The sequence below is a fragment of the Muntiacus reevesi genome, chromosome 15 (assembly GCF_963930625.1).
Source record: "Muntiacus reevesi chromosome 15, mMunRee1.1, whole genome shotgun sequence".
In the NCBI taxonomy this organism is placed as follows: domain Eukaryota; kingdom Metazoa; phylum Chordata; class Mammalia; order Artiodactyla; family Cervidae; genus Muntiacus; species Muntiacus reevesi.
The window spans coordinates 51,711,147-51,737,340 of NC_089263.1; the positions used below are offsets into that span (position 1 = coordinate 51,711,147).

Genomic DNA, 26,194 nt, shown 5'->3' on the forward strand with positions numbered 1-26,194 from the left:
ACCAGGGAAGCCCTCTGGTAGTTATACATTTGACCTATTTTATTACTAATCTCAGATGGTCCCTCTTATGATTAACTGGCATATTTTGAATGATAATTGGGTCTGAGTAATATTAGCAAAAGCTATGACAAACCTAGACAGCAGAGACATCACTTTGCTGACAAGGGTCTGTGTAGTCAAAGCTACGGTTTTTCCAGTAGTCATGTATGGATGTGAGAGTTGGACCATCAAGAAGGCTGAATGCTGAAGAATTGATGCTCTCGAATTGTGGTGCTGGAGAAGACTCTTGAGAGTCTCTTGGACAGCAAGGAAATCAAACCAGTCAATCCTAAAGGAAATCAACCCTGAATATTCATTGGAAGGACTGATGCTGAAGCTGAAGCTCTAATACTTTGGCTAGCTGATGTGTAAAGCCGACATTTTGGAGAAGACCCTGATGCTGGGAAAGACTGAGGGTGAGAGAAGAAGGGGGCAACAGAGGATGAGATGGTTGGATGGCATCACTGACTCAATGGACATGAGTTTGAGCAAACTCCCAGAGATAGTAAAGGACAGGGAAGCCTGACATGCTGTGGTGCTTGGGGTCACAAGGAATTGGACATGACTTAGCAACTGAACAGCAGCAAAGTATTAGCAAGTGTGTTACACACATACCAGACTTAATAACACAGAATTAATGGCAACTTGGCCAGGGTAATGAGATACAGAACTAAGACACATCCATTCAGTCATAGGAGAAAGTTGATCTCCAAAATATTTCCTTTTACCCAGGAAAAAACAAACCAGTTTATATTCATATGGAATGGATAATAATAGCCATTTATAGGTTTGTGCAGGGCTGTTTTAAGTCTCTTGCCTTCTTTCATAATATAGTCTGAGAAGATATGGCCATTTTGACATTTTGCACTATATAACTTTAATTAGTTACTTTGATAACATTATGTTGATTGGGTTGAATTTGCAACAGAGTACTGTGGAGGTATTAGTATGACATGGTGCAGGAATGTGGCTGACAAATCCTATGAAAAGTCAAGTGTCTGCCACATCTGTAAATACATTAGCGATCAGTTGATCAGTGGTATGCCTAGATCTCTCTTCTAAAGTAAAAAAGGAATTATTGTATCTTTAAGTTAAAAGGTGCAATAAGTGGTGGATCCTTGAATTCTGGGGGAAGCATAATTCTATAACTTGGAATGCTTATCCTGCCCATAAGCATAAAAGGTTGACAACTTCTAAATGGGATCTAGAATAAGACAGAGCTCAGGCCATGGTACCACTTGGCTCATACAGTTGGGCAGACTAAAAAAAAAAAAATATTGGTGAAAAAAGATGCTGCATGAAGTTTGTGGCAGGCCTCAGTAGGCAAATCATAATGTAAACTCTGAGTGTGGGAGTGAGGCCATGCCATTTTCCATGGAGAATTATGTGCCTTTTGATATGCCCCTGGTCCCTGGTGAAGGCAGGATACCTGGCCATGGATCATCAGATGACTTTCTATCTAGAACTGAGTCCTTTCAGACTTCTCAAGTGATAAGGTCATACAGGCCCAGCCACAGTATGTTGCAGGATGGAAGTGGTATATTTGGGAGCAAGCACAAACATGACCAGATAGCATAAACAAGCTTCATGAACAGGTGTTATAGACCCCATGGCATGGTGATATCACTGCCCTTCCCTTATCACATGCCTGTGATTCTTTGGGGGATTCTCTATGAATACCTGAAGGGTAACTAAAAAACTCAAGCTTGGTTTATGGATAAGCAGCTCAAAATATAGATAAAATAAAAAGTAGCCTCACTGAAAGGTCACACTGAAAGATAGAACATCCTGGGAACCATTGTCTATTCTTCACACAAATACATTTCTCTCTGTCTCAGTAGCACCTTTCCCCCCATCCTAACCATAGCTCCTGTCTCATTATGTCTTTAAACTATTAACCTTTCAAATAATTTTATGGAATCCACTTACTTGCCTCTTTTAAGAATTATGATCCATATTTTGTCAAGTTTCTTCATTTTTAGAGAGAAGGAGCCTTATTCAACATGTAGGTTAGTTACCTTTCTGATGCAAGAACTGTACATCATTGCCACAGCTCGTGAGCCTACCAGTGTAATTTGTTTCTTGAGATGTGAGTTAGTTTCATAAGACCTGGCTACTTCAGGGTTTTATCTCTATGGTGATTAAAGAAGTAATACTGAACTCAACCCAAGAAGTACTTACTAAACATAACACTCTGTTAAGAAAAAAGAAAATTGTTTTGGGTGGTTTTTGATGGTAAAAGGAAATGATTCCTTGAAAGATAAAACAGGTTGAAACTTCATTCACAAAAAATTATAGAAAGAAAGAATGGAGACTACTTACAGAAAAACTGGGCCTTAAAACCAGATAGAAACCTGGGAGCAAGAATCTACTTATATTCTTGACTCTTTGTGGGTACTGTGGAAGAAATGCTGGTAACTCAAGCAAATATGTTTCTTTTCTATTATTGGTTATTTTCTGGAATTTTCTTTCAAGTCTGACTTAAAAATACTATAATATCGCTTAGGTCTTCTAGATGACTACCTGGAGGGGGCCAAGCTCGTCAAACCTCATGGGTTCTCCTGCGACAAGGCTAAGGCAAGCTCCTCTGAATGGCTGGCTGTGGATGGGTTGGTTAGTTTCTCAGACGACAGCAAGGAGGATGCTTTCTCCGGGACAGATTGGATAGTGGAGAAAATGGATTTGAAGGAGTTTGATTTTAATGATACCCTGTTGAGTATAGATGACCTGGAAACCATGCCAGATGAGCTCTTGGCCACGTTGGATGACACGTGTGGTCTCTTTGATCCCCTACTCCAGGAGACTAACAAGGAGCCCCCCCCAGATAGTGAACCCAATTGGCCATCTTCCAGAAAGTTTACCAACAATTGACCAGGGTGCCCCCTTCACCTTTTTGCAACCTCTTCCCCCTTCCCCAGGGGCCCTGTTTTCCACTCCAGACTCCTTTAGTTTAGAGCTATGCAGTGAAGTGGTTATCTCTGAAGGAGATAGCAAGCCAGACTCCACCACTTGCATTACTGTGATCCCTCAGTGCATAAAGGAGGAGGATGCCCCCTCAGATAATGATAGTGGCCTCTGTATGAGCCCCGACTTCTCTCTGGTCTCTCCCCAGCATAGCCCCTCCACCTCCAGGGGCTCTCCAAATAAAAGCCTGCTATCTCCAGGTGCCTTCGGTGGCTCTTCCCGCCCCAAACCCTACGACCCTCCTGGAGAGAAGATGGTAGCAGCAAAAGTAAAGGGCGAGAAGCTAGACAAGAAGCTGCAGAAAATGGAGCAGAACAGGACAGCAGCCACTAGGTACCGCCAGAAGAACAGGGCAGAACAGGATGCTCTCGCTGGTGAATGTAACGAGCTAGAAAAGAAGAATGAGGCTCTGAAAGAGAAGGCAGATTCCTTGGCCAAGGGGATTCCAGTATCTTAAAAATCTGATAGAAGAGGTTTGCGGGGGTACTCTTTTGCCCGCTTCTGATGCCTATGTCAGAAGCTTTCTCTATCTCCTTTGTACTTTTATAAAACTTTATTACACAAAAGCTCTGAGCGATCCAGCCTCGTCTCTGGCCCCGGATTGAATTCATCTCCTCCGCAGGCCAAAGAATCCCACGTCTCATCGTTCAGCAACAGCCTTTCCTCTTGGGGCCTCGTCCGGGATCCTTCAGGACAAGATGGGCCTGATAATCTATGTGAGCCTACTTCTGCTGACTCCAGAAATCCTCAGTCTGCCGTTTGATCCTCAAGACAATGCCTTCCTGTCCTGGGCTCACTCGTATGCTGCATTCCACAATCGGTCTAACTGCTGGGTCTGCGGAGCACTCCCCTCTTCATCAGTGGAAGGTTTCCCATGGTGGACATCTCCACTTCAAGGAAAAGACTTTCTCCAGGTCTGCAAATACCTTCGACAACAATCGCATGTGATGCCTTTTCTTCATCTGATGACATCTAACAACCCTAGAATGGACTGGTGCAATACTTTGTACCTTAACTTTGGACATAATGTGACTTTTAATTTTGATTATACACTGTCTCAGTTTAATGACTATTTTGCTGCATATAAGACAAAAAAAAAAAAAAAAGAGGTTCGCAAGACAAGGGAGAAGAAAAGGGTCCCCTAGTTAGGGTAGTCGGGAGTATGTGCGCTTGTATATAGGCGGCTGAAGCTGTGCTTTAATAAATTATTTTGTAGTGAAAGTAAAAAAAACCAAACTATGATATACATGTTGTCTTATAAAGCAGATTCTGTTTGATCAAAGGATAACTTGATATTGATGATGATGATCATTATTTTTTTCTACCACAGAGCCTTTTCCTCCTATAAATCTATACGAGAAATTATATGAAGGAAGTTTCTCACAAAAGATGTAAAATGAACAATTCACTTGAAACCAGGAATTTGCCCGGTCAGAAGCAGCACTGCAGTTTAATAGGTCTCCACTAGATGGCAAGCATTCTCTTTCAATTTCTCAATTGCACCAAGATCAAAAATTGCTGCTTTTTCAAACCTAGTCTTTGCATGAGACAGTGGTACTTGTATCAAAAAATTACAAAGACCCTGATTCACAGAGTCAAATTTAGAATCAAGTTGTTCAAACTGAAATGGAAAATATATTGTGATGTTTAAACATTTTAATTGGAGAATATATATTCATTCATTTGACAAACATTAAATGCCCTATATATATTTTTATATTTTGTTTCATTTACCTCCCTCTATCTCAACAATGAGATTAGATGTTTTTATTCGTCTCATTTTAGAGATTGGGGAACTGAGGCTTAAAGATAACTAAGCATATACACAGCCCCAAGATAAATTGTCTAGGTTTAAACCTAGACACGGAGAAGGAAATGGCAACCCACTCCAATATTCTTGCCTGGGGAATTCCATGGACAGAGGAACCTGGCAGGCTACAGTCCATGGGGTCACAAAGAGTCGGACACGGCTGAGCCACTAACATGCATACACAAGCCTAGACAGTTTGGTCCAGAGCCTATTCTCCTAACTACTACATTGTCTTTTTTTAATTGAAATATAGTTGATTTATAGTATTTTGGGTATGCAGGAAAGTGATTCAGCCATGTATATATATGTATAGTATATATACTCTTATTTCAGATCCTTTTCTATTGTAGGCTATTACAAGACATTTAATAGAGTTCCCTGTGCTGTTTAGTAGGTTCTTGCAGTTTATCTATTTTGTATATAGTAAAGTAAAGAAAGTGAAGTCACTCAGTCGTGTCCAACTTTTTGTGACCCCATGGACTGTAGCCTACCAGGCTCCTCTGTCCATGGGATTTTCCAGGCAAGAATACTGGAGTGGGTTGCCGTTTCCTTCTCCAGGAGATCTTCCTGACCCAGGGATTAAACCCGGGTCTCCCGCATTGTAAGCAGACGCTTTACCATCTGAGCCACCAGGGAAGCCCTTATATATAGTTGTGTTTATCTGTTAATCCCAAACTCCTAATTTGTGCTTCCCTCCCTCCCTCCTTTTCCCTCCTTCCCTTTTGGTAACCATAAGTTTGTTTTCTATTTCTGTGAGTCTGTTTCTATTTTGTATATATGTTCATTTATATTATTTTTTGAGATTCTACTTATAAGTGATATATGATATTTGTCTTTGACTTACTCCACTGAGTATGATAATCTCTTGGTTCATCTAAGTTGCTGCAAATGGCATTATTTCATTCTTCTTTTTTTTTGGCTGAGTGAGTAATATTCCTTTATATATATATACATGTATATTTATTTATTTATTTATTTATATGTATATACCACATTTCTTTATTCATTCGTCTATCAATTTTGGCTGAGTTATATATATATACACCACATTTTCTTTATTCATTCATCTGTCAGTTTTGGCTGAGTTATTATATATATACACTGCATTTTCTTTATTCATTCATCCTTCAGTGGATATTTAGGTTGTTTCTTTAAAAGAAGCCACACCAAGCTCCCTTCAAACTAGAGGACCCAGGAATGGAGAAATGCACCTAGTGCAGTGTACTGGGCACTGGGGTTACAAAGATGAGTAAGGCTTTTCTCTGCTCAAGGAACTTAACCTAGTGGGGAAAAAAAAGATGTCAATAAATTTGAATACAACATATTAAGTGCTGCTACATTGGTAAAACAAAGGAAAGAGTAATTCACTGAATCCTGAGACCTGGAGGATGAGCACCCAGCAGATTTGAGGAAAGCGAGAGCAAGGATTTTCTGAGGAAGGAGAAACAGTGTAAAGGCTCAGTGATTTGAGTTGGCAGTGTGGAATGGCGGTGTGGTAGGGTATGTGAAAGTGGCAGGATATGAGCCTGGAAAGTCATAAGCCTCTCAGAAAGGCATCTGTGTACTTGCTGAGGGATTTGGACCATTGAAGAGATTTAATCTGGGAAGTAATTTTTTATGCCTTAAAAAATCACTCTGACAATGGTATAGAGAGGAATTAAAGACATTTGTGCAAAATCCTGAAAGTGGTCAATTGCTTGAGCACGTTGTTGTTTAGCAGCAGCTTTGCCCAGAGATAGGACAAGGGTTTCACCCTACAACCTACAGGAAGGGTGAGGCAGAATGACAAAAGTGAGGGATGCTAGTAAGACCTACCTCGTAACTTTCTATCCAGTTGTCATTTCCACAAAAATCTGCACAAAATTCTATTTCCTATTCCAAATGAAGCTTTGCGTTTGACATTATGATTTTCTTCTTCCCTTTGTCCTTGATATGCTCCTTTGATTTCAGTATAGCTGCTTCATTTGACCTTGTTTAGTAACATCCTTTTGCAACGTCACAAATAGCACACTGAAAGAATATCATATCCATCACGTTTGTTTTCCCTGATCAACTACAGTTTTCACATAACCTCATTCTTGCCCCTTCAATCAGTTATTCACTATTTGACAACTTCATAAAAATTTTTATTCCCGTTAATTTAAAAGGAATGCAGGACTCAACAACACATTTATTATTAATGTGTTCTGGTTCTTTAAATGGGAGTATAGGATTCTGGTTGTGGAAGATCAGAGCTAGAAGAGATTTTAAAGTCTACTGTGACAGTGTTTCTAAAACCTTAATGTGCAGAGTAATCACCTGGGCATCTGTTTAAAATACAAATTCTGACTCAGGTCGTAGGGGTGGGGGTCCAAGATTTTACATTTTTAACAAGCTTCTATTAAGAGCTAAAGCCAAAGCTACTGGTCTACAGATCACACTTTGAGTAGCAAGGCACTATGATACAGGTAAAAATATGAAAATATCTTATTTCTGATATATATGATAAATATTTACAGCTTAAAATTTTTCTGTTTGATCGAATCTTGCAGATGAACCTTGAATCCAACCGATAACTTGAGAAATGCTACTGACATAGTAGCCGTTAAATTAAAAATGGACCATTTCCTTCTGAGTATTGTGTTTATTTAATGAGTTACACTAAAGGTAATTTTACTGAGTCATGTTTCTTTTTTTTTTTTTCATCCCACAGTGCCATGAGGTGATGTCACTCTCTGGCAGCCGAGGCTGTCCTTTTTGGGAGTCAGGTCCCATCACTAATTAGGCCCACTAGTTAGGAAAGTTACATACTTTTGCAAGGTAAAGAAAAACCTTTTACTGAGCTCCAGTTGTCTCAGGGTACCTATAAATAAACATTCACTAAAACTAAAAACCTGACATTATGTTATTTCATCCATATGAAATTCATTTGGAAGGAAAGAAAACACTTGAATTGTGCAGTAATATTTTAAGTTTAGCTTTAATTCATAATTCACTTCTTACCATAATCTAGATTAAATACAGTTTTCTAAAGCAAATAGAAACAGCTAAAGTAGAATTAATTACTGGAAATCTTTCTACCAGAGTAAGTAGCTGGCATTTAGTTTAAAACTAGCTTTTGAGTCCTGTTTGGAACCTGTTTTCTGACATGCCTTAATTTAGCATAATTTTAGCACAGTTTTCTCATCATTGATAAGAGAGTTTGTTTTGTCTGGAAAGGAGATACTCTGGTTGTCTTTTTTCCCGTGCATCTCACGGACAGCCTGTAAGTAATAGAAATGAAGTTGTATGATAGACTCCTCACCTGGCTCATAAGTGTGGTATTCTTATTTTGCCATTTGCGCTTTTTGTCACAGTGAAAAAGGCCTCAGAAAAGTGCAGAGGGCATAGTTTCTCCTGAAAGCATCATGCTGCCTCCTCTGTTGACATGTATTAAGATTCAGGCAATGGGAGACACTCCTTGGTGTAAAGGAATGTTATTTGGCCTTACAAGGTTTTTTTGTTTTTGAGCATTTGCAACTCCCTCAGGATTATGGTTCACACTAAAAATAAAACAAGTATAGCTTGTGATTCACCTGGTGTTCACTGAGTCAGAGCTGTAGACTGTAGGGAAGATTCAGTGACATAAGAGGGTCGTAAAAGTGGAAATAAAGTTGCTGAATCCAAAATAAACTTAGAAGATGATCATAGTAACCTATGTATGTCAAAAAACAAGCCTAATATCTGGAAGCTCTGACTTCTTCCAGATTTTACATAAGGAAATTGTTTTAATGTTGTGTTGTTACAGCTAGCATGATTACCTGAAACCCTTAGGGATTTTTTTATGTAGAGCTGCTCACCACAGATGATAGCGTTAGAAATAATGTGCATTAGAGTTTATGTTTAAAATATCATTAGGTCAAATCTCCTCCAAATCAGTATCACTCAAGGCTATAATTTTAATAAATTCTCTGCACAGTTCAACTACCATTGTGGAAAGAAGGATTTACAACCTAGACAAGGATGCTATTAGCTAAGTATAGGCTTGTGAATAGAAGACAACTAAAATAAAAGAACTCTCCTGGTAGAACTCTATACAACTCTATAATTTTGTCATTAGTAATTAATTTCTACTGTTCTTCTGAGTTTTTATTTTTTTAAGGTTTTACACTAAAATACAAACATGCTTTCAAGGCATTGTATATTAAAAACACAGGGGTTGGATTTGTAAGGTGTGTGGTGTGCTTGAAGGTGTGTGTATGTGCCCAGTCATTTCCAACTCTTTGCGACCTCATGGAGAGTAACTTGCCTGACTTCTCTGTCCATAGAATTTTCCAGGCAAGAATACTGGAATAGGTTGGCATTTCCTTCTCCAGGGGATGTTCCCAACCCAGGGATCAAACCAGCATCTCTTTTATCTTCTGCATTGGCCAGCTAACATCCAGACATCTTGAGTTGAGTAATTCCAGGACTGCCCAGGCAAACCCAGACTAAATTGCTGTCCCAGTTGTTTATTATGAGCTAAATAAACACTTATAGTTTTAAGTCACTGTATTTTAGGTGGTTTTTTTTTTTTGCACTATTATCTTGGTAATGGATAGATGACACATTCTCTGTTGGTTGGTCATGTGCAAGAAGGGGGTGGCTGGTTGTCTGTCAAGATTAGTATAGAAAAGGATACTTGGATTGACCTGAGACTAGTAAGTTCCAAAGATAGTTCTCTTCTCAAAGATTGTTGTTGTTGTTCAGTCACTAAGTCGTGTCCGACTCTTTGCAACCCCATGGACTATGGTACACCAGGCTCCTTTGTCCTCCTCTATTTCCCAGAGTTTGCTCAAATAAGTAGTATGAAATCATTGGTCCTGTCACAAGGAAATGATATCCTCTCCTCCTTGTAAACTTCTCACATCCAGTGGATTGCATTTAGTTCTAGATGTCACATTTTGAAAATGACTTTGACCAACAGGAGTATATCAAGAGCTAAAACTACATCATACAAGGTATAGTTGAAGAGATGAAAAATGTACACTATGGAGAAAAGAAACTTATGTGGACTTGATTCTGTCTTTAAATAGCTGAAAGATTGTCATGCAGAAGAAGTTTATTCTGAGAAGTTTATTTATTTATTTTTTTGCATTTTCATTGTTTCTTTTATTGCAGGCATGAACATTTTTTTCATTTGTGAAGAACAAAAATGGTGGACAGAGCTAAGTATCTTCCATCTGCCCATTCAGATACTCTCCTTCTACTTGTCCTGCTGTATTCACAGTAGCTGACCTATATGGACAAAATCGATAGTTCCTCTATTGAAAACTAAGAGACTAACAAATTCTAAGACCTTTTCTCAAGGGGCAGTATGTTTTAAATACATTTACTGTTCCCTTACAAATTGTATGCCCTTCCCAGGAAGAGTATGCATTTGGAGTGTACACAATTTGAATTCTTATTATTTTAGCATAAAAATACGTGAAGGAGAACAGTCACCTCAGGAGAAGTGACATTTAAACAACACAAGCCTTTTGTGTCTTTTCCTACAGAGCAGAGCAAGATGTATATTGAAATATACATATTTTCCTATAGTAGAATCTTCCTTTTGGTACTACTTTCTTTATTAAGTTTTTGGTGATACGTCAGCAACAGTTAGTTTCAGGCTGTCTCCAACTCTGTGCCAACTGTCTCCAACTTTTCTGCAGAGCTGGCTTGTTCTCTGGAAGTGAGGTAGAGGACCTGTTGTTCCTTTTGTGAAGAAAGCAAATGAGCCAGGAAGCATATTATGGTGATCATTTCTTACAACACAGCTTTGGGAATTTGGAATATCTTCATGATTTTGAAGTTTCGTAAGAAGTTATTCTAATATATTAGAAATACTCTCCCTTTAAAATTAAGCATATATAATATTTCCTTGATTTGAAACAATACTTCACTGCTTATGACAGGTAGCTTAGTCAGAATTAAATACTACCCTTTCACATGAGTTGAGAAATGTAACCAAAATCTTAAATAGTGCCCTACTTTGTAGAACCAACAGTATGGGCAGTCCTGGAAAATATTAATTCATAAAGAATAATAGATGTTAATGCTATGCTTAGCATTTCAGTGTCATAATTTAAAATTCTGCAGGATAGTTAATTGAATATTTTATGTTTCTAGAAAGGGTCTTGATCCTCAGAATTGCATATTATAATAAACCTCAAATACCTTTTACATAATGCAGAATCCCTTAAAGGAATTAAACATTCATTTATATTTCAAACGAGGGCATTGTATATTTTTACCAACTTTTTTACAAAAGAAGTGTCTAGTGTTAATGTGCTCAGTCTCTCAGCCGTGGGTGACTCTTTGTGACCCCCGTGGACTGTAGCCCTCCAGGCTTCTCTGTCCATGGAATTTTCCAGGCAAGTGTACTGGAGTGGGTTGCCATTTCCTTCTCCTGGAGTGTTAATGTGTTAACTTCAAATTTTGTAGTTAAGTCAGATTTTTGAAGCTTCTGATCTCCATGCAAATTATCATAATTCTCCTATGTAATAAGGTCCTCTTTTTTTTTTTAAGATTTATTTGTTTATTTATTTTTGGCTGTGCTGAGTTTTCGTTGGTGCGCGCGGGCTTTCTCTACTTGTGGCAAGTTGGGGCTACTCTCTAGTTGTGGTCCGTGGGCTTATTGCAGGGGCTTCTCTTGTTGAGAAGCACAGGTGCTGGACCACAGGCTCAGTAGCTGTGGCTCATGGGCTCATGTTCCAAGGCATGTGGGATCTTCCCAGACCAGGGCTCAAACCCATGTCCTCTTTATTGGCAAGCAGATTCTTAAGATTCTTCAGGCAGATCCTTCCAGATTCTCTAGACCACCAGGGACGTCCTAGGGTCCTCTTTATATGAGCAAGCATTATTATTTTATTTTTTTAACTATAATATTACTGAGTTGTTAGATGAGGATGCAAACCATTATATGCCCCAAATTTTCATTATTAATAATCTTATTTGGTCCTTTTCCTTGCCCATTTTGTTAGTTCTGAGCTTCTCAACCTAGTCTTTATTTTTCTCTTTATGCTAATTAATGAAATTCTGGTATACTAGCAATTAAATTGTAGGGACTTCCAACTCCTGATGAAAATCTCAGTAAGATAAGAAGAATAAAATATCCCCTCTTCCTCTATATCTGCAGAACATACATAGAATTTTGCTTTTATTTTGTTTGCCATGAAATCATCATTGCAAATTTTATTTCTAATGGTCTTATAAAATGTCTAAATTTCATGCATTGTTGGTCTGTTCTGGAGAGGAAACTTCTAAAAAATCTGTAATTATGTTTTCATCTTACATAATAATTTGCTGTTCTGAAAATAATATTTAAATTAACATTTTTGTTTTCTGAAATGTAAAACTACTTGAAAGTTAAAAAGCTTGGAAAGGTTAAGTCTGAAGGAATTATTGATTCTCCTTCACTATTAATGTGCTGAGAGAAAAACAAAACTTACTGTGTTCCTTATTTGAACAAAAAGTTCAAGAGTCTAATTTATTTGATTATAATTGTTAAATTTATAATCAGGTCGTACTGAAAGAGACAAATTGAAAAACTTATGGAATTATTGCAGTGTATGCCATGCCTGGAGAACAGAGAGAGGCTGTTTGTCATTTATCTGATGTCTATGATTTAGGCACCAAATGCCAGATTTTTTCCTTCTGAAGAAGTGGGACTGATACTTAAGCAAGACATATCAGCCCAGTTCACCTTAGACTGGGAGAAAAACAGCTGTGGCACTGAGGCAAGGTCAGTCACAAGTCAGGGCCTGAGCTCCTCTTGCAGATGCAACTCTAGGTTGTTGCTTCATTGCTGACTCAGTGGGTTTTGCATATGCCATGGCCTTGAGAGGAGCTGAGTGATTGGAGAGTATTCTGTTGTGTCATATTGTCTCCCTTTTCTCTAGCACTAGCTTCCTTCCCTTTCTAATTTAAGATTACTTTGCATTCATCTGACCTTGACCAAGAGAGGTAGGAAGCCTAAAGAATTCTGAACTTTTACATCTTCTGATGAAATGCTTTCTCTAATTCTCATTCTCTTTCCTTTTCCCTTCAGCCCCTGGGAAACCAGAATTTAAAGCGTAAAAGTAAGCCTCTCTCTAGACCACTGAAGATCTTCCTCAAGGGAGAGATTAACAGCCCATTCCCTTTTCCTTTTTATCTTCTCTCATTCCCTGTCTGGAAAGAAACAAGAAAGAAAACAAGTGACTGATTTTTTTTTTTTTTTTTTTTGAGCTTTTCAGTTAATAAGGTGTGGATGACTTAGAATCTTACTTTACCTAAGCCTGATGAGAGTAACTCTCTTAAGTTGACTCTTTCTAAATCAGAGAAGTTTGCATGCCCGTCATTATGGCATGTGCTGTTCCAGAAATTGCAGAAATGCTAAGCAATTTTCAATATGCATAAATCTCAGTCTTGGTTCACTTATGATTCAGTTCAGTTCAGTCGCTCAGTAGTGTCCAACTCTTTGAGACCCCATGAACCGCAGCACACCAGGCCTTCCTGTCCATCACCAGCTCCCAGAGTCCATCCAAACCCATGTCCATCAAGTCGGTGATGCCATCCAACCATCTCATCCTCTGTCGTCCCCTTCTCCTCCTGCCCTCAATCTTTCCCAGCATCAGGGTCTTTTCAAATGAGTCAGCTCTTCACATCAGGTGGCCAAAGTATTGGAGTTTCAGCTTCAACATCAGTCCTTCCAATGAACACCCAGGGCTGATCTCCTTTAGGATGGGCTGGTTGGATCTCCTTGCAGTCCAAGGTACTCTCAAGAATCTTCTCCAAAACCACATTACTTATGGTAACATAATGTATTTGGATGATAGATTGAGGTCAGAAAGAAAGAGCAGTATCTCAGACCATTAGGTTGTGCCTTTTCACACCAATTGAGGTTGTCGTATGTATTCTTTTTCATAGTCCTTTCCATTATGGATTATTATAGGATATTGAATATAGTTCCCTGTGCTATACAATAGGACCTTGTTATCTGATTTACACATAGTAGTTTGTGTCTGTTAATTTCATGCTCCTAATTTATCTTTCCCCTCCTTCCGCCTTTGGCAACCATAGGTCTGTTCTCTGAGTCTGCTTCTGTTTTGTAGATAGGTTCATTTGTGTCCTATTTGTGATACTATATGGTGTTTATCTTTCTCTTTCTGACTTACTTCACTTAGTATGATAATCTCTAGGTCCATCCATATTGTTGCAAATGGCATTTTATTATTTTTCATGGCTGAGTAATATTCCATTTTGTATATATACCACATCTTCTTTATCCATTCATCTATTAACAGACATTTATGTTTCTCCCATATCTTGGTTATTGTGAGTAGTTCTGCTGTGAATATTGGGGTACATGTATCTTCAAATTATGATTTTCTCCCAATATACGCCCAGAAGTGGGATTGCTGGATCATATGGTAGCTCTATTGTTAGTTTTTTAAGGCACATCCATACTCTTCTTCATAGTGGCTACACCAATTTACATTCCCACAAACAGTGTAGAAGGGTTCCTTTTTCTGTATACCTTCTCTAGCATTTGTTATTTGTAGATTTTTTGATGATGGTCATTCTGACTGGTGTGAGGTGATACCTCATTGTAGTTTTGATTTGCATTTCTCTAATAATTAGTGATAATGAGCATCTTTTCATGTGGCTATTGGCCATCTGTATTTTTTCTTTGGAGAAATGTTTCCTTAGATCTTTTACCTATTTTTCAATTGGGTTGTTTTTTTTGTTGTGTGAGCTGTTTGTATATTGTGAAAATTAGGCCTTTGTTGGTCACATCATTTGCAAATATTTTCTTCCAGTCTGTACGTTATCTTTTCATTTTGTTTATGGCTTCCTTTGCAGGGCAAACACTTGTGTTTGATTAGGTCTCATTTGTTTATTTTCATTTTTATATCTATTGCCTGAGGAGACTGACCTATGAAAATGCTGGTACACTTTATGTCAGAGAATATTTTGCCCATGTTCTCTGCTAGGAGTTTTATGGAGTCATGTCTTATGTTTCAGTCTTTAACCCATTTTGAGTTTGGTTTTGTATATGGTGTGAGGGAGTGTTCTAGCTTCATTGATTTGCATGTGGCTGTTCCGTTTTCCCAATACCACTTTCTGAAAAGACTGTCTTTTCTCCACTGTATATTCTTACCTCCCTTGTCAAAGATTAACTGACCATAGGTGTTTGGCTTTATTTTTGGGCTCTCTATTCAATGCAGTTGGAATTTGAACCTACTCCTTCTAATTCTAAGGTCCATGCTATTATCACTAGGCTGTATTTTCTCTTTTTATTTGACTCAAATAAATTGCCAGATTAACTTTCCTAGTATATTGCATCATGTCACTTTTTCTAATCAGGTACATCCAACCGTTCCCTACTGTCAACAAATGCAAATCATTCTGCTTTTATATTCCTAATTACCTATTAAGTTCAGCACACAATACAAGTATAATATATAACCTCAACTAATTCAACTCACATTATTGAATGAATGAATAAATGGATGAGGAAACTTCTACTATATTGATAATCTCTTTTAGATGGTAGGGTCTTAATACTTGCTTTAGCATTTCCCAGTTTATCAGTCTTAACCCACAGTATGCATTAAATTAAAAACTTATTAAAATCTATAATATACATAAGGCAGTATCAGCGCTTAATCTCCACACAGATAACATTATGCCTCCAAGTCAATGAAATACTAAAACTCAGCAACACCTATATATGTGTATACATAGATGGGTGTATACATTTGTGTGGCATGTATGTAAAATACTTTATTTTGTTTTAAAGATATACTAAAACATCTTAAAGGTTGCACATATTATATGAGCCAGAAGTTTGTTTTTTATATCTGTGAGTCCATTTCTGTTTTATAAATAAATTCATTTGTATAATATTTTTAAGATTCCACATATAAGTGATATCATATGATATTTGTCTTTCTGTCTTCATTTAGTATGATAATTTCTAGGTCCATCCATATTGCCGAAAACAGCTTTATTTCATTCTTTTTTATGGCTGAGTATTCCATTGTATATACATACCACATGTTCTTTATCCATTCATCTGTCAATGGACATTTAAGTTACTTCCCAGAACCTCAGCTTGTAGCACATTCTTCCCAGACCTATTGTCCAGTAGATGGATGCCCTGGTAGAATGGATGCCGCTAGCTACCACTGCCACTGGCTGCTCTTGCCCCTTTAATGCACTTTTAAAAGATTTATCTGGCTGCACCAGGTTTTAGTTTGCGGCACATGGGATCTTCGTTGCCATGAACAGAATCTTTCTTGCGGAATGCAGGCTCTTAGTTCTGGCATGCGGGATCTAGTTTCCTGACCAGGGATTGAACCTAGCCTCCCTGATTTGAAAGCACAGGGTCTTAATCACTGGACCGCCAGGGAACTCCCTTCACTGCAGTTTTGATTGCATTTTTCTCATAGTTAGTGATATGAAACATCTTTTCATATGCCTATTGGCCATTCGTATATCAACTTGGAAGAAATGTCTATTCAAATCCTTTGCCCATTTTTAAATTTGGTTACTTAATTCTTGTTGTTAAGTTGTAGGAGTTCTTTGTATGTTCTGGATACTAGCTCCTTACCAGATTTATGATTTGTAAGTCTTTTCTCATAAACCATAGGTTGCCTTTTCACTATGTCATTGTCCTTCAATGAACAGTAGTTTCAAAGTTTGATGCAGTTGCATTTGTCTATTTTTGCTTTTGTTGCCTGTGCTGAAATCTTATTTAAGTCAGCCTGGATTATGGTCCTCTGCCCTACCTTAAGTGCCTAGTAGAAGGTAATTTCTTTGGAGGATGTTAACATTATCCAAAGCCTGTCTTTATCTCTATGATTTTTATATACAATATCTAGCATTCAGTGAGAAATTACCAATAATAACAGAAAAAAAAAGGCCAAATGACTGAGAACCAAGAGAAATATAGACAATAGAAATAGGCCCATAAAAGATCCAGATATTAAATTTATTCATGACAAAAATGTGATTATTATATTCAAGAAAATAAATTATAATCTGCAGATATCTGACAATAATATTGTCAGTTATTGAAATATGTAGAAAATAATCTAACAGAGATTGTAGTATTGATAAGTACAATAACTAAAATTAAAACATCATTAATGAGTTTAAAAACAGATTAACCTCAGAGAAGACTGGTGAACTAGAAAACAGATCAATAGAAGAGAGTCCATTTAAGCATGGAGGGGGAAAGTGTGAAATTGAAGAGGAGAGAAAGAGAATAGGGCAGAAGAAATGTTTAGAAGAGATAATGCCAAGAATGTTCCCAAACTAAAACCACCAATTCCTGTTGTCCTAAGAACTCTAGTTAGGATTTAAGAAAAAAAATGTTTAAGTAACCAGAGAAAAACATTGCTTCCAAAGGGGTAAAATAAGATAAATAGATGATATCTCAATGAAAACAATTGAAGCCAGAAGACTAATGAAATAATAGCTTGAAAATTGCTGAAGGAAAAGCTAGATAACCTAAAATTGTATAAATGAGAAAATATCTTTTAGCAAATGAAAGCATAAGTTTCCAGGCAAACAAATTTTCCTTGTTATCTTTTGTTTGCCCACAGCAGCAAACACAGAGGCTCAAGAAACATTTTTGGACTGATGGATTTAATGAACAAATGAAAAATGAGGAAACTGATCGATGGAAGCTTCTTGATAGAAACCTGTTTTCCAAAGAATTGGATTAGGTCACCTATTTCCATAAAGAGATAAAGTTTAAAAATATGTATGGAAACTGAAAGTCAACAAATCTCTTATCTTTCATACTGAGTTTATAACTCAGTTAATACCTACAAAATGAGTCTTAATGAGTCACTCTTTTCTTGCAGTTCAATTTAAAGGGGCTTGAAAGACCATCTATCTGACTTTCAACATTTCCTGCAGGATTTTTCCAGGCCTGAGCAAATTGTGAGTCAATACACGGCTATTTCTTGATTTAAGTAGGATGAGAGAGTGGTCTGTCAGCTCATTAAAGGTCAGGGGCTAAGCTGGGGTTCTAGATGGAGGCACTTTCTTTATCCTTACTGCGCCCCAGCTGGACACCAAAGTGTGTGAGCAGCTAAACTTTACTGTAGAACTTCAAGCGTGCTCTGCAAGTTCATTGTGTTTACATATCTATGCCTGCTATAAGCTTTTTTTGGTTCTGAACTATAGCCCCTTAAAATGTGGTAACCTCGACACCCTTGCCAAATGTAACACAGTAATAAACTAAGCTGGGGTATCACAGTAGTTCCTGGAGAAGACAGACTGTACCATGGAGGAGTGACTAGAGAACACACCATCCACAAATGAAAAATGGGCCATTTCCAGCTAACTTGAAGATCAATTATATTTCAAGGTATGAGTAACACCTTTAAGATCACATGGAGAGTGGAGGAGTGTGAAGTGGCACCCAGGCCCAGCTCTGCTCCTCACCCACAGTCTTCAGGCCAGGATTCCTCCTGAGGCTCAGTACCTTTAAAGTCAGAAGGTTGGATTAGTTACTTCCTATGCTGGATGTTTTTCATTTCTCTCCCCCAACCCCCTGCCCCAGATATACTCTTCATATCTGTGTATCTTCCCCTGTGCCCCAAAGCTGGATGATGGACTCGTGTGGATGATACACAAAGGCTCCCGGCTCTCTGGCCCCCAGCTGTGTTCTTTGCCTGACAAGGGGTACAAGCATCAAATCAGAGGATGGAGAAGAGTATGGTTGAAGTATCAGTTCTTCTGGTTCCTTCCCTATAGTGTCACCAAACATCAGTTTCCAGCAGGCAGCCTACCCGACAAAGCTCTTTCTGTCTCTTGTTTCCAACATTCTTCCCTTTCTCTCACTCTTTGAAGCCTAGAGCTCTAAGTGCCTTACAGTTACTGTGATTCCCTACCCCTGCCCATCCCTTAATAGCCCCTCTCCTCAAAACATACCCCCTCAAAGGAAGAATTAAAGGAGAAATAGATATATCCTCAATCATAATGGGAGATTTTAGCTACACTTCTCTTAATAATTTATAGAACAAACAAAAAAGTAATAAGGATATAGAATTGAGCAAATGATTAGCAAACTTGACATAAAGGACATATATTTAAAACATGTATCACAAAACTTCAGAACACATACTCAAGAGCATGTGAAACATCTTATCAAAATGAACCACATGCTGGTCCACAGCACAGGGCTCAACAAATTACAAAGGATTCAATTCAGATAGAGTAATTAATCTTGCCACATTGGAACTAGGCTATAAATGGGTACCAAAAGGTAACTAGAAAATCCCCAGATACAATGAACATAAGCAATGTGTTTCTTTGAAAAAGCCTTTCGTTCCCTGTCTGTTATCTTGACTGTTTTCCCTCCAACTTGGTGAAGAATGGCAGAGCTCTTTCTCACAGTCCCACAGATTCCTGCATTGTCCCAACTCAAACGTTTCCCGAACCACTCTGCTGGTCCCAGCTCTCAGTCTGCCTGCCTTTAGGAAGCTCCGTGCTTGTGCCTGTGCTCGTGAACAGTCTGAGGCCACGTCCCATCCTATGGGTCCGAGGCAAGCGGGGAGCACTTTGCAATCAAATTCTTTGTGTCTGCACTTCTGAAAAAGCAGCAGGCCCAAAGCTGGCACCAGGTGCTTTTCCAGACACTGAAAAGCTGGGTCTGATGGGCAGGTAGGGAGGCAGTTACTTTCCACACACTGGTCGTTTCCCTGGGCAGATGGTGAGGGAGAAACGCTGGGTGATGGGTTTGGAAGGTCATGCCAGAGACCAGAGGAGGAGCAGGGCCTGGAAAACAAAGTCTAGCTCTAGCGGGCACCTGCCCCTTTTCCACGCTGCCAGCCCTAGCCTCTCTTGTTATCTACAAGGCTGGGGTGAATTAGAGTTTCTGCCACTTCCTTGAACTTCAGGTTAGTTTCTGGCACTAATCAAGACACCCCTAGGACCAAAAGGCAGACTTCTATGAGCACTGGATATGTTGGTGTAGCGGGAATTTGGAGTCACAGAGACTTTGCTCTGTGATTTTTTTTCTTTTTAAATATTTTTACTTATTTATTAATTTATTTGACTTCGCTGAGTATTAGTTGTGGCACTCAGGATCTTTTATTTTGTTGTGGCACGCAAACTGTTAGTTGCGGCCTGTGGGATCTAATTCCCTGACCATGGATTGAGCCCTGGGCACCTGCATTGGGAGTGTGGAGTCTTAGCCACTGGGCCACCAGGGAAATCCCTGCTGTGTGATCTTAAACAAGCTCTCTAATCTCTCTGAACAAGATAAAGTCCTTTGAATGCAAGTAATTGAGGGAACTCCAGAAACTGATAGAAAACAGAGGACAAGGCTCAGAACCAGGGAAAGGGAGGAATCCGGGGCATCTCAGGGGGTCTAGGAAGCAGGAGCTGCTGGATGGTCTCTCTCTGGGGCTCTGCTGCCTGGGTGGTCAGCTCCAAGTCTCTGCCTTCTCTCCCCTCTGTAGCCAAAGTCCAGAGAGAAGCACTGGCCCAGTGTAAGTCACATGACCACCTCTTGGCAAGAGGAAGTCAGGGAGCCTTGGCTGACGAACCCACCAAAATGACCATGAGGAACAAAGGGGTTCCTCCAAAAGAAACTGGGATGCTGTCACCAAAGGAAAGGCGAGAACAATCAATGAGCGTCCATTCACTTTGTGCCTTAGGTTTTTCCTGTATGAAATGGGAGTTATAATATCTACCTGACAAGACAGTGATGTGTTAATGTAATGTAGGTCATGTGACTGGCATGTAAGGGAAAAGTGATGAATAGATGATTTGAAACAGTGAGGAGTGCTCAGTTATGTCCAACTCTTTGCGACCCCATGGTCTGTAGCCTGCCAGGCTTCTCTGTCCCTGGAACTTTCCAGGCAAGAATACCGGAGCAGGTTGCCATTTCCTTCTCCTGTGGATTTTCCCAACCCAGGGATCAAACCCAAGTCTCTTTGCATTGGCAGGCGGATTCTTTACCGCTGTGCCACCTGGGAAGCCAGATAGCTGATAGATGCTGTTATTAATTATGTCGATACCTACAGCAAGAAAGTGCTGCCAGGGGGAAAAAAAAGACCCCAGATTTGGAATTAGAAGGCCTAGATTTGAGTTTGGGTCTGCCACTTTCAAGCTTTGAGGCCTAAGGCAAATCAGTTAAATTTCTCTGACACTTAGTTTTTCCTTCTACAAAATGAGGGATGTTTATGTGCCCAGTCATGTGAAACTATCTGCAGCCTCATGCACTGTGGCCACCAGACTCCACTGTCCATGGGATTCTCCAGGCAAGAACACTGGAGTGGGTTGCCATTTTCTACTCCAGGGGATCTTTCTGACCCAGGGATCAGACCCATGTCTCCTGCATTGGCAGGCAGATTCTTTACCACTGAACCACCTAGGAGATAATAACAATATTGATCTCATAGGTGTTGTGAGGTTCAACCTTGTGGAAGCACATAAAGGATTCATAATTTCCAGCATCTGCAAGTCTTTACAAGGCTCCTTTGTGCCTGAGCTGGACGTTTATACAGGCATACCTCATTTTATTGCGCTTTGCAAACATTGTGTCTTTTACAAATTGAAGTTTTGTGACAACCCTGCATTATCAGATAATGGTTAGCATTTTTAGCAATAAGATATTAATTAAAGTGTATGCATCACTCCTTTACATGCAATGCTGTTGCACACTTATTAGACTACTGTATGTAGTAAACATAACTTTTATATGCACTGAGAAACCCCCAAATTGGTGTGACTTACTTTATAGTGATATTCGCTTTATTGCAGTGGTCTGGAAGCAAACCTGCAGTATCTCTGAGGTCTTTCTGTACTTAATTCCATTGGGGTCGTGAGTTGGGAATGGATCAGGGAAGACCTTATTTGCCTTGTTTACTGCTCTATCCTCTGGACCCAGAATATTCTACACGTAGGTACTCAGTAAATATTAAATGAATGGATTAAAGACAACCTTGACATTCAAGGAAGCCCTTAACTCCAAAGAGTGACTCTGAAGGAGATTGTAAGGTCCTATGACAGACGAGGATGGAGAACTATTTGTCCTTTAAGTGCTTCTCAAATCATCTGAAGTCTGCTTACTTTAAGCACTGACATCACAGGCAGTGACTATGAATTGAGGTTTAGAGGAAACATGCCTGAAAATGATCACAGTCCAAATTCCTTAAACTGCCACCTGAAGCTTTTGACTCCCTGGCTATTGCCACATTTTTTCCTGCAACTTGCTCCCTCCTGCTCTCATCTCTAGCCATCTCGGTGACATTCAGTTCCTGACTGCTTTACTCCAGTCCCACCCCTTCAACGCTGAATCTGTTTGGCTAATGAATTGTTAGGTAGTTAGAATAGGAAAAAGGAGTCCAGAATGGCAGTGGCTAAAAGACCTGGAAGGGAAAAGCCTGCGAAAATAGAACAAAGGAAGGTCCGAAGGACCAGAGTGAGAACCTCAGGTAAAACAAACAACACTCCTGGCTGGCCCAATTTACATAAGACAGGCCCAGGGACAGAGAAACATATAAAAAGAGGAGCCAAAGCGCTCGCTCTCTCTCTCTCTCTCTCTCTCCACCCCCCCCCCACCCTCACGCGTGCGTACCCTCTTTCTGTCTCAACCCACCCCCCCACCCACCCCCGCGTGCTGACACACTACTCCACTCTCTTCTCTTCTTCAAGGATGGATTCTCCAGCTATCTTCTAAATAAAATAAAACTGTAACACTGATTTGTCTGAGAGCTATAACATGGTCTGTCCAAGACCCAACAGCTATGACGCGCTGAGGGCTTTAATGTCCGTCACTCCAAATCTTTGTTGGGAGGAGACAAAGAACCGAGGAGCATACACTCGCCTGAAAGAATGAAAGTCACTCAGTCATGTCCAACTCTGTGACCCTGTGGACTGGGCCCTGCCAGGCTCCTCTGTCCATGGAATTCTCCAGGCAAGAATACTGGAGTGGGTAGCCAATCTCCTCTCCAGGGAATCTTCCCAACCCAGGGATCAAACTGGGGTCTCCTGCATTGCAGGCGGATTCTTTACAGGCTGAGCTACCAGGGAAGCCCCTGTTTGGCTAACTGCTGGCGTCTTAGTGCTCAACTTAAATGCCACTCCCTCCAGGAAGTATTCCTTGATCCACAATCACAAGACTGGACTAGTTGTCCCTCCTATGCTCCCACAACACCCTATACTCACCCTTATGGTGATTCTCATCACACTGTATTATAATCTCCTGCTTAACTAAATTTTTTTAAGTCTTCCTCGAATTTGCTACATATTCCTTCTGTTTTTAATGTTTTTTTTTTTTTGGCTGAGGCATGTGGGATCTTAGCTTCCTGACCATGGATCAAACCTACACCCCCTGCATTGGGAGGTGAGATCTTGACCATTGAACTGCCAGGGAAGTCCCCTTCTGTTTATTTTTCATTCTCAACATGCTTAATTTGAGCTTCACAAGGGTAGTTTTTGGTCCTTCTTTTGTCCTAGGTGCCTAACTCAGGGCCTGGCCCCTATTAGAAACTCTGTGGAGACTTACTGGTGAAAAGAGTAGATGAATATGGTGTTAAAATCAGGATTTGTGAAAGAGTCTGAGAGTGCAGTAGCAGAAATACTCCAAGTCCTTCAGGGGTCACTGCCTCTGTAGGATGCTCCCCTCCATGATGTTTTTCTTAAACCATTTTTCATGACTGTCAGATTATAATTATAGAATGAAATAATTATAGGCTATCTCCAGCTCCATGCTGCCAGAATTCTCCTGGTTCTCAGCTCTCTCTTTAAAAGAACTATCAACCTACTCTGCAATTCCCACCACACCCTTCCCTCTCCCTCTGATTAACTGCACTTACCCTTTTGTTCATATATAATAGAAGTATTTGACTTTTTGATTTAATGCGGGCATTTAATATATGCCCTAAGCAGCTGCCTCAGTCACGTAGCCAGTGCCTAGAGGACAGATGCATCATGCCTTTCTCCACACAGAACTTCCTGCATTGCTGTGAGAAAGCGGGCTTGTCCCAGGGGAAACAATGATCACAGTTGCTTTGTGCTCAGTAGGACCATAAACGCCAGCAGCAACCAATAGCAAAGTCTGAGAGTACTTCACTCCCTACCCAAAATCTACCTCACTGTATTATTTAGCCGACTTTCTCTCCAGAACGCAGTCATTCAGGATCACAGCGCACCAGTGAACTTTTAGCCAAGGGGTTGGAACAGTTAAGATTGAGGGACTTCTTAGATGTGATTTGGGAAGGGATCCAAAGGATGGCCAAGTGAGAGATCGCCCAGACTTTTTTCTAAGATGTAAAGATAGTAGCATGTAGAGACATCTGCGTGGTAAAGAATCTGCCTGTAATGCAGGAGACTCTGGGTTCAATCCCTGGGTGGGGAAGATCCCCTGGAGGAGGGCATGGCAACCCACTCTAGTACTCTTGCCAAGAGACTCCCCGTGAAGAGAGGAGCCTGGCGGGCTGCAGTCGTAGGGTCCCGCAGAGCTGGACACAACTGAAGCAACCAAGCAGCGGCAGAGACATCTACAAAGGTGTTTGTTTTCCTAAGTCCGTCATGACTGATAGACCATCTGTAAGTGCCTTCCTTTTTTATTGACATGTTTATTGTCTGTCTCCCCACCCTCAGGATGGAAGCTTCAGAGGGGCAGAGACTGCTTTATTTACTGCCTCTTCCTCTGCAGTCCATAAGGTCACAAAGAATAGGACACAACTGAGTGACTGAGCATGCATGCACTTCTATACTTAGAACAGTGCCTGGTACATACCAGTCACTCAGTAAATGTCTCTTTACGCTCTCTCTTTTTTTTTTTTTTTTTTTTTTTTGAAGTTTTTATTTTGTACTGGGATATAGCCAATTAACAATGTCGTGATAGTTTCAGGTAAACAGTGAAGTGACTCAGCCATACATATACACGTATCCATTCTCCCTCAAACTCCACTCCTCTCTGGGCTGCCACAGGACACTAAGCAGAGTTCCGTGTAGGACCTTGTTGGTTATCCATTTTTTTTTTTTTTTTTTTGGTTATCCATTTTAAATATAGCAGTGTGTACACGTCCTTCCCAAACTCCTCAGTAAATGTTTCTTGAATGAGTTGAGTGGGCTCAAGTAGTAAAACAGGAGGACACTCACTCCCAGCATCCAGGGAACAGATGGAGCTGCTGTGGGGGGCGTGATGGGTGTCTGGGCACAAAGATGAGAATGAGAGCTGAAGTTTATTGGTACTAAGGAAGTAGCCTTGGCAATGTCAAAGGGATAGCTGCTCATCCAGTCTTCTTCTTTCCTGGACATCTGGGGGTCATTAAATCAAGTCTGCAATTCTGGACTGCATGACCAGGCTCACAATTCTGGATATGACACTGTGGAATCCCTGGGCCCTGAGCAGAGTCCTCGGGGAGCAATGCAAATGGCCCAAGTGACTATCCATTGCCATTTCCTCCTCTGCTGCTCACATCAGAGCCAAGAGAAGCCTCTGTTTGGGTGGGGAATGGCACAGCTTGCATTTGAACTTGCTCTTTCCCTGAAGCCCAACATCTACACATCCAGCTCTTTGTCCCAGAATTTATAACCCAAAGTCTATATTGACGTTCCTGTAACCTTTGATGTCCTTAAACTTGTTGCTCCTCAGATTCGCTTGGATTTGCCTTTGGCCACTCTTGAAGGGGGTAGCCTCCAGAGTGAGGCTGGCTTTGTGATGGGGTTTGAGGACTCCAATGCTGCAGCAGAGAAAACAGACTGTCAGAAAACCATGGGATTATGATAACCCCAGAGCCCCTTTCTACTCAGAAGCCACACTTCCCCTTCCCCTATATCTAGAACAAAGGACAGTTCCACCCCGAGGATAAGATGGGAGCACTTATCAGGCACTGCCAGTACTCACAGGACTCTCTGCTGTCTCCTGAAGAGACCACTTCCTTCCACAGTCAGCACACAGTCTTCAACCTGCTCCGAGAGGGGATTTGAAAATACCACCTGTATAGAGAGCGGCTGGTTCACAATGGCCACTCCTAAAACCTGAACAGAAAAATCCAGAAAGGAGAGAGCAGAGAATTAGTCTCATCCCCCAGTTCATCAGACATTTATGGAGGGCACTGTTCCCTAGATCTGCTTCCTAAAGAACTAGATTTCCATGGCCTGTGTTTTTCCAAGTATGGACAACTTAATGGATTGTCATTGACATTTTTAAAAAATGAAATAGATCAGCGCCACCAAACCAGCTCATGAACAAAGGCTAAAAGATCTTCTCTAGACAGAAACACAGAAAAGGTTTATAAAAATGAACCCAAAACAACAAAGTAAATGGTAATGGGATCATATTTATCAATAATTACCTTAAATGTAAATGGGTTAAATGCTCCAACCAAAAGATAAAGACTGGCCGAATGGATACAAAAACAAGACCCCTATATATGC

General features: G+C 40.1%; 1 protein-coding gene and 1 pseudogene across 1 annotated transcript in view; one reads left to right on the top strand and one right to left on the bottom strand.

Moving 5' to 3' along the window:
* The first annotated feature begins 987 nt into the window (after positions 1-987).
* Positions 988-3,608, top strand: LOC136146982 (cyclic AMP-dependent transcription factor ATF-4 pseudogene; annotated as a pseudogene).
* A 21,735-nt stretch (positions 3,609-25,343) lies between these two features.
* The window catches only part of TGM5 (transglutaminase 5), a 29,403-nt gene continuing 28,552 nt past the window's right edge, over positions 25,344-26,194 (bottom strand). Inside the window, exons 12-13 of the mRNA XM_065906070.1 lie at positions 25,662-25,795; positions 25,344-25,497 (exon numbers count right to left, since the gene is read on the bottom strand). Coding sequence (XP_065762142.1) covers positions 25,344-25,497; positions 25,662-25,795 — 288 coding nt within the window. The remainder of the gene's footprint in view (positions 25,498-25,661; positions 25,796-26,194) is intronic.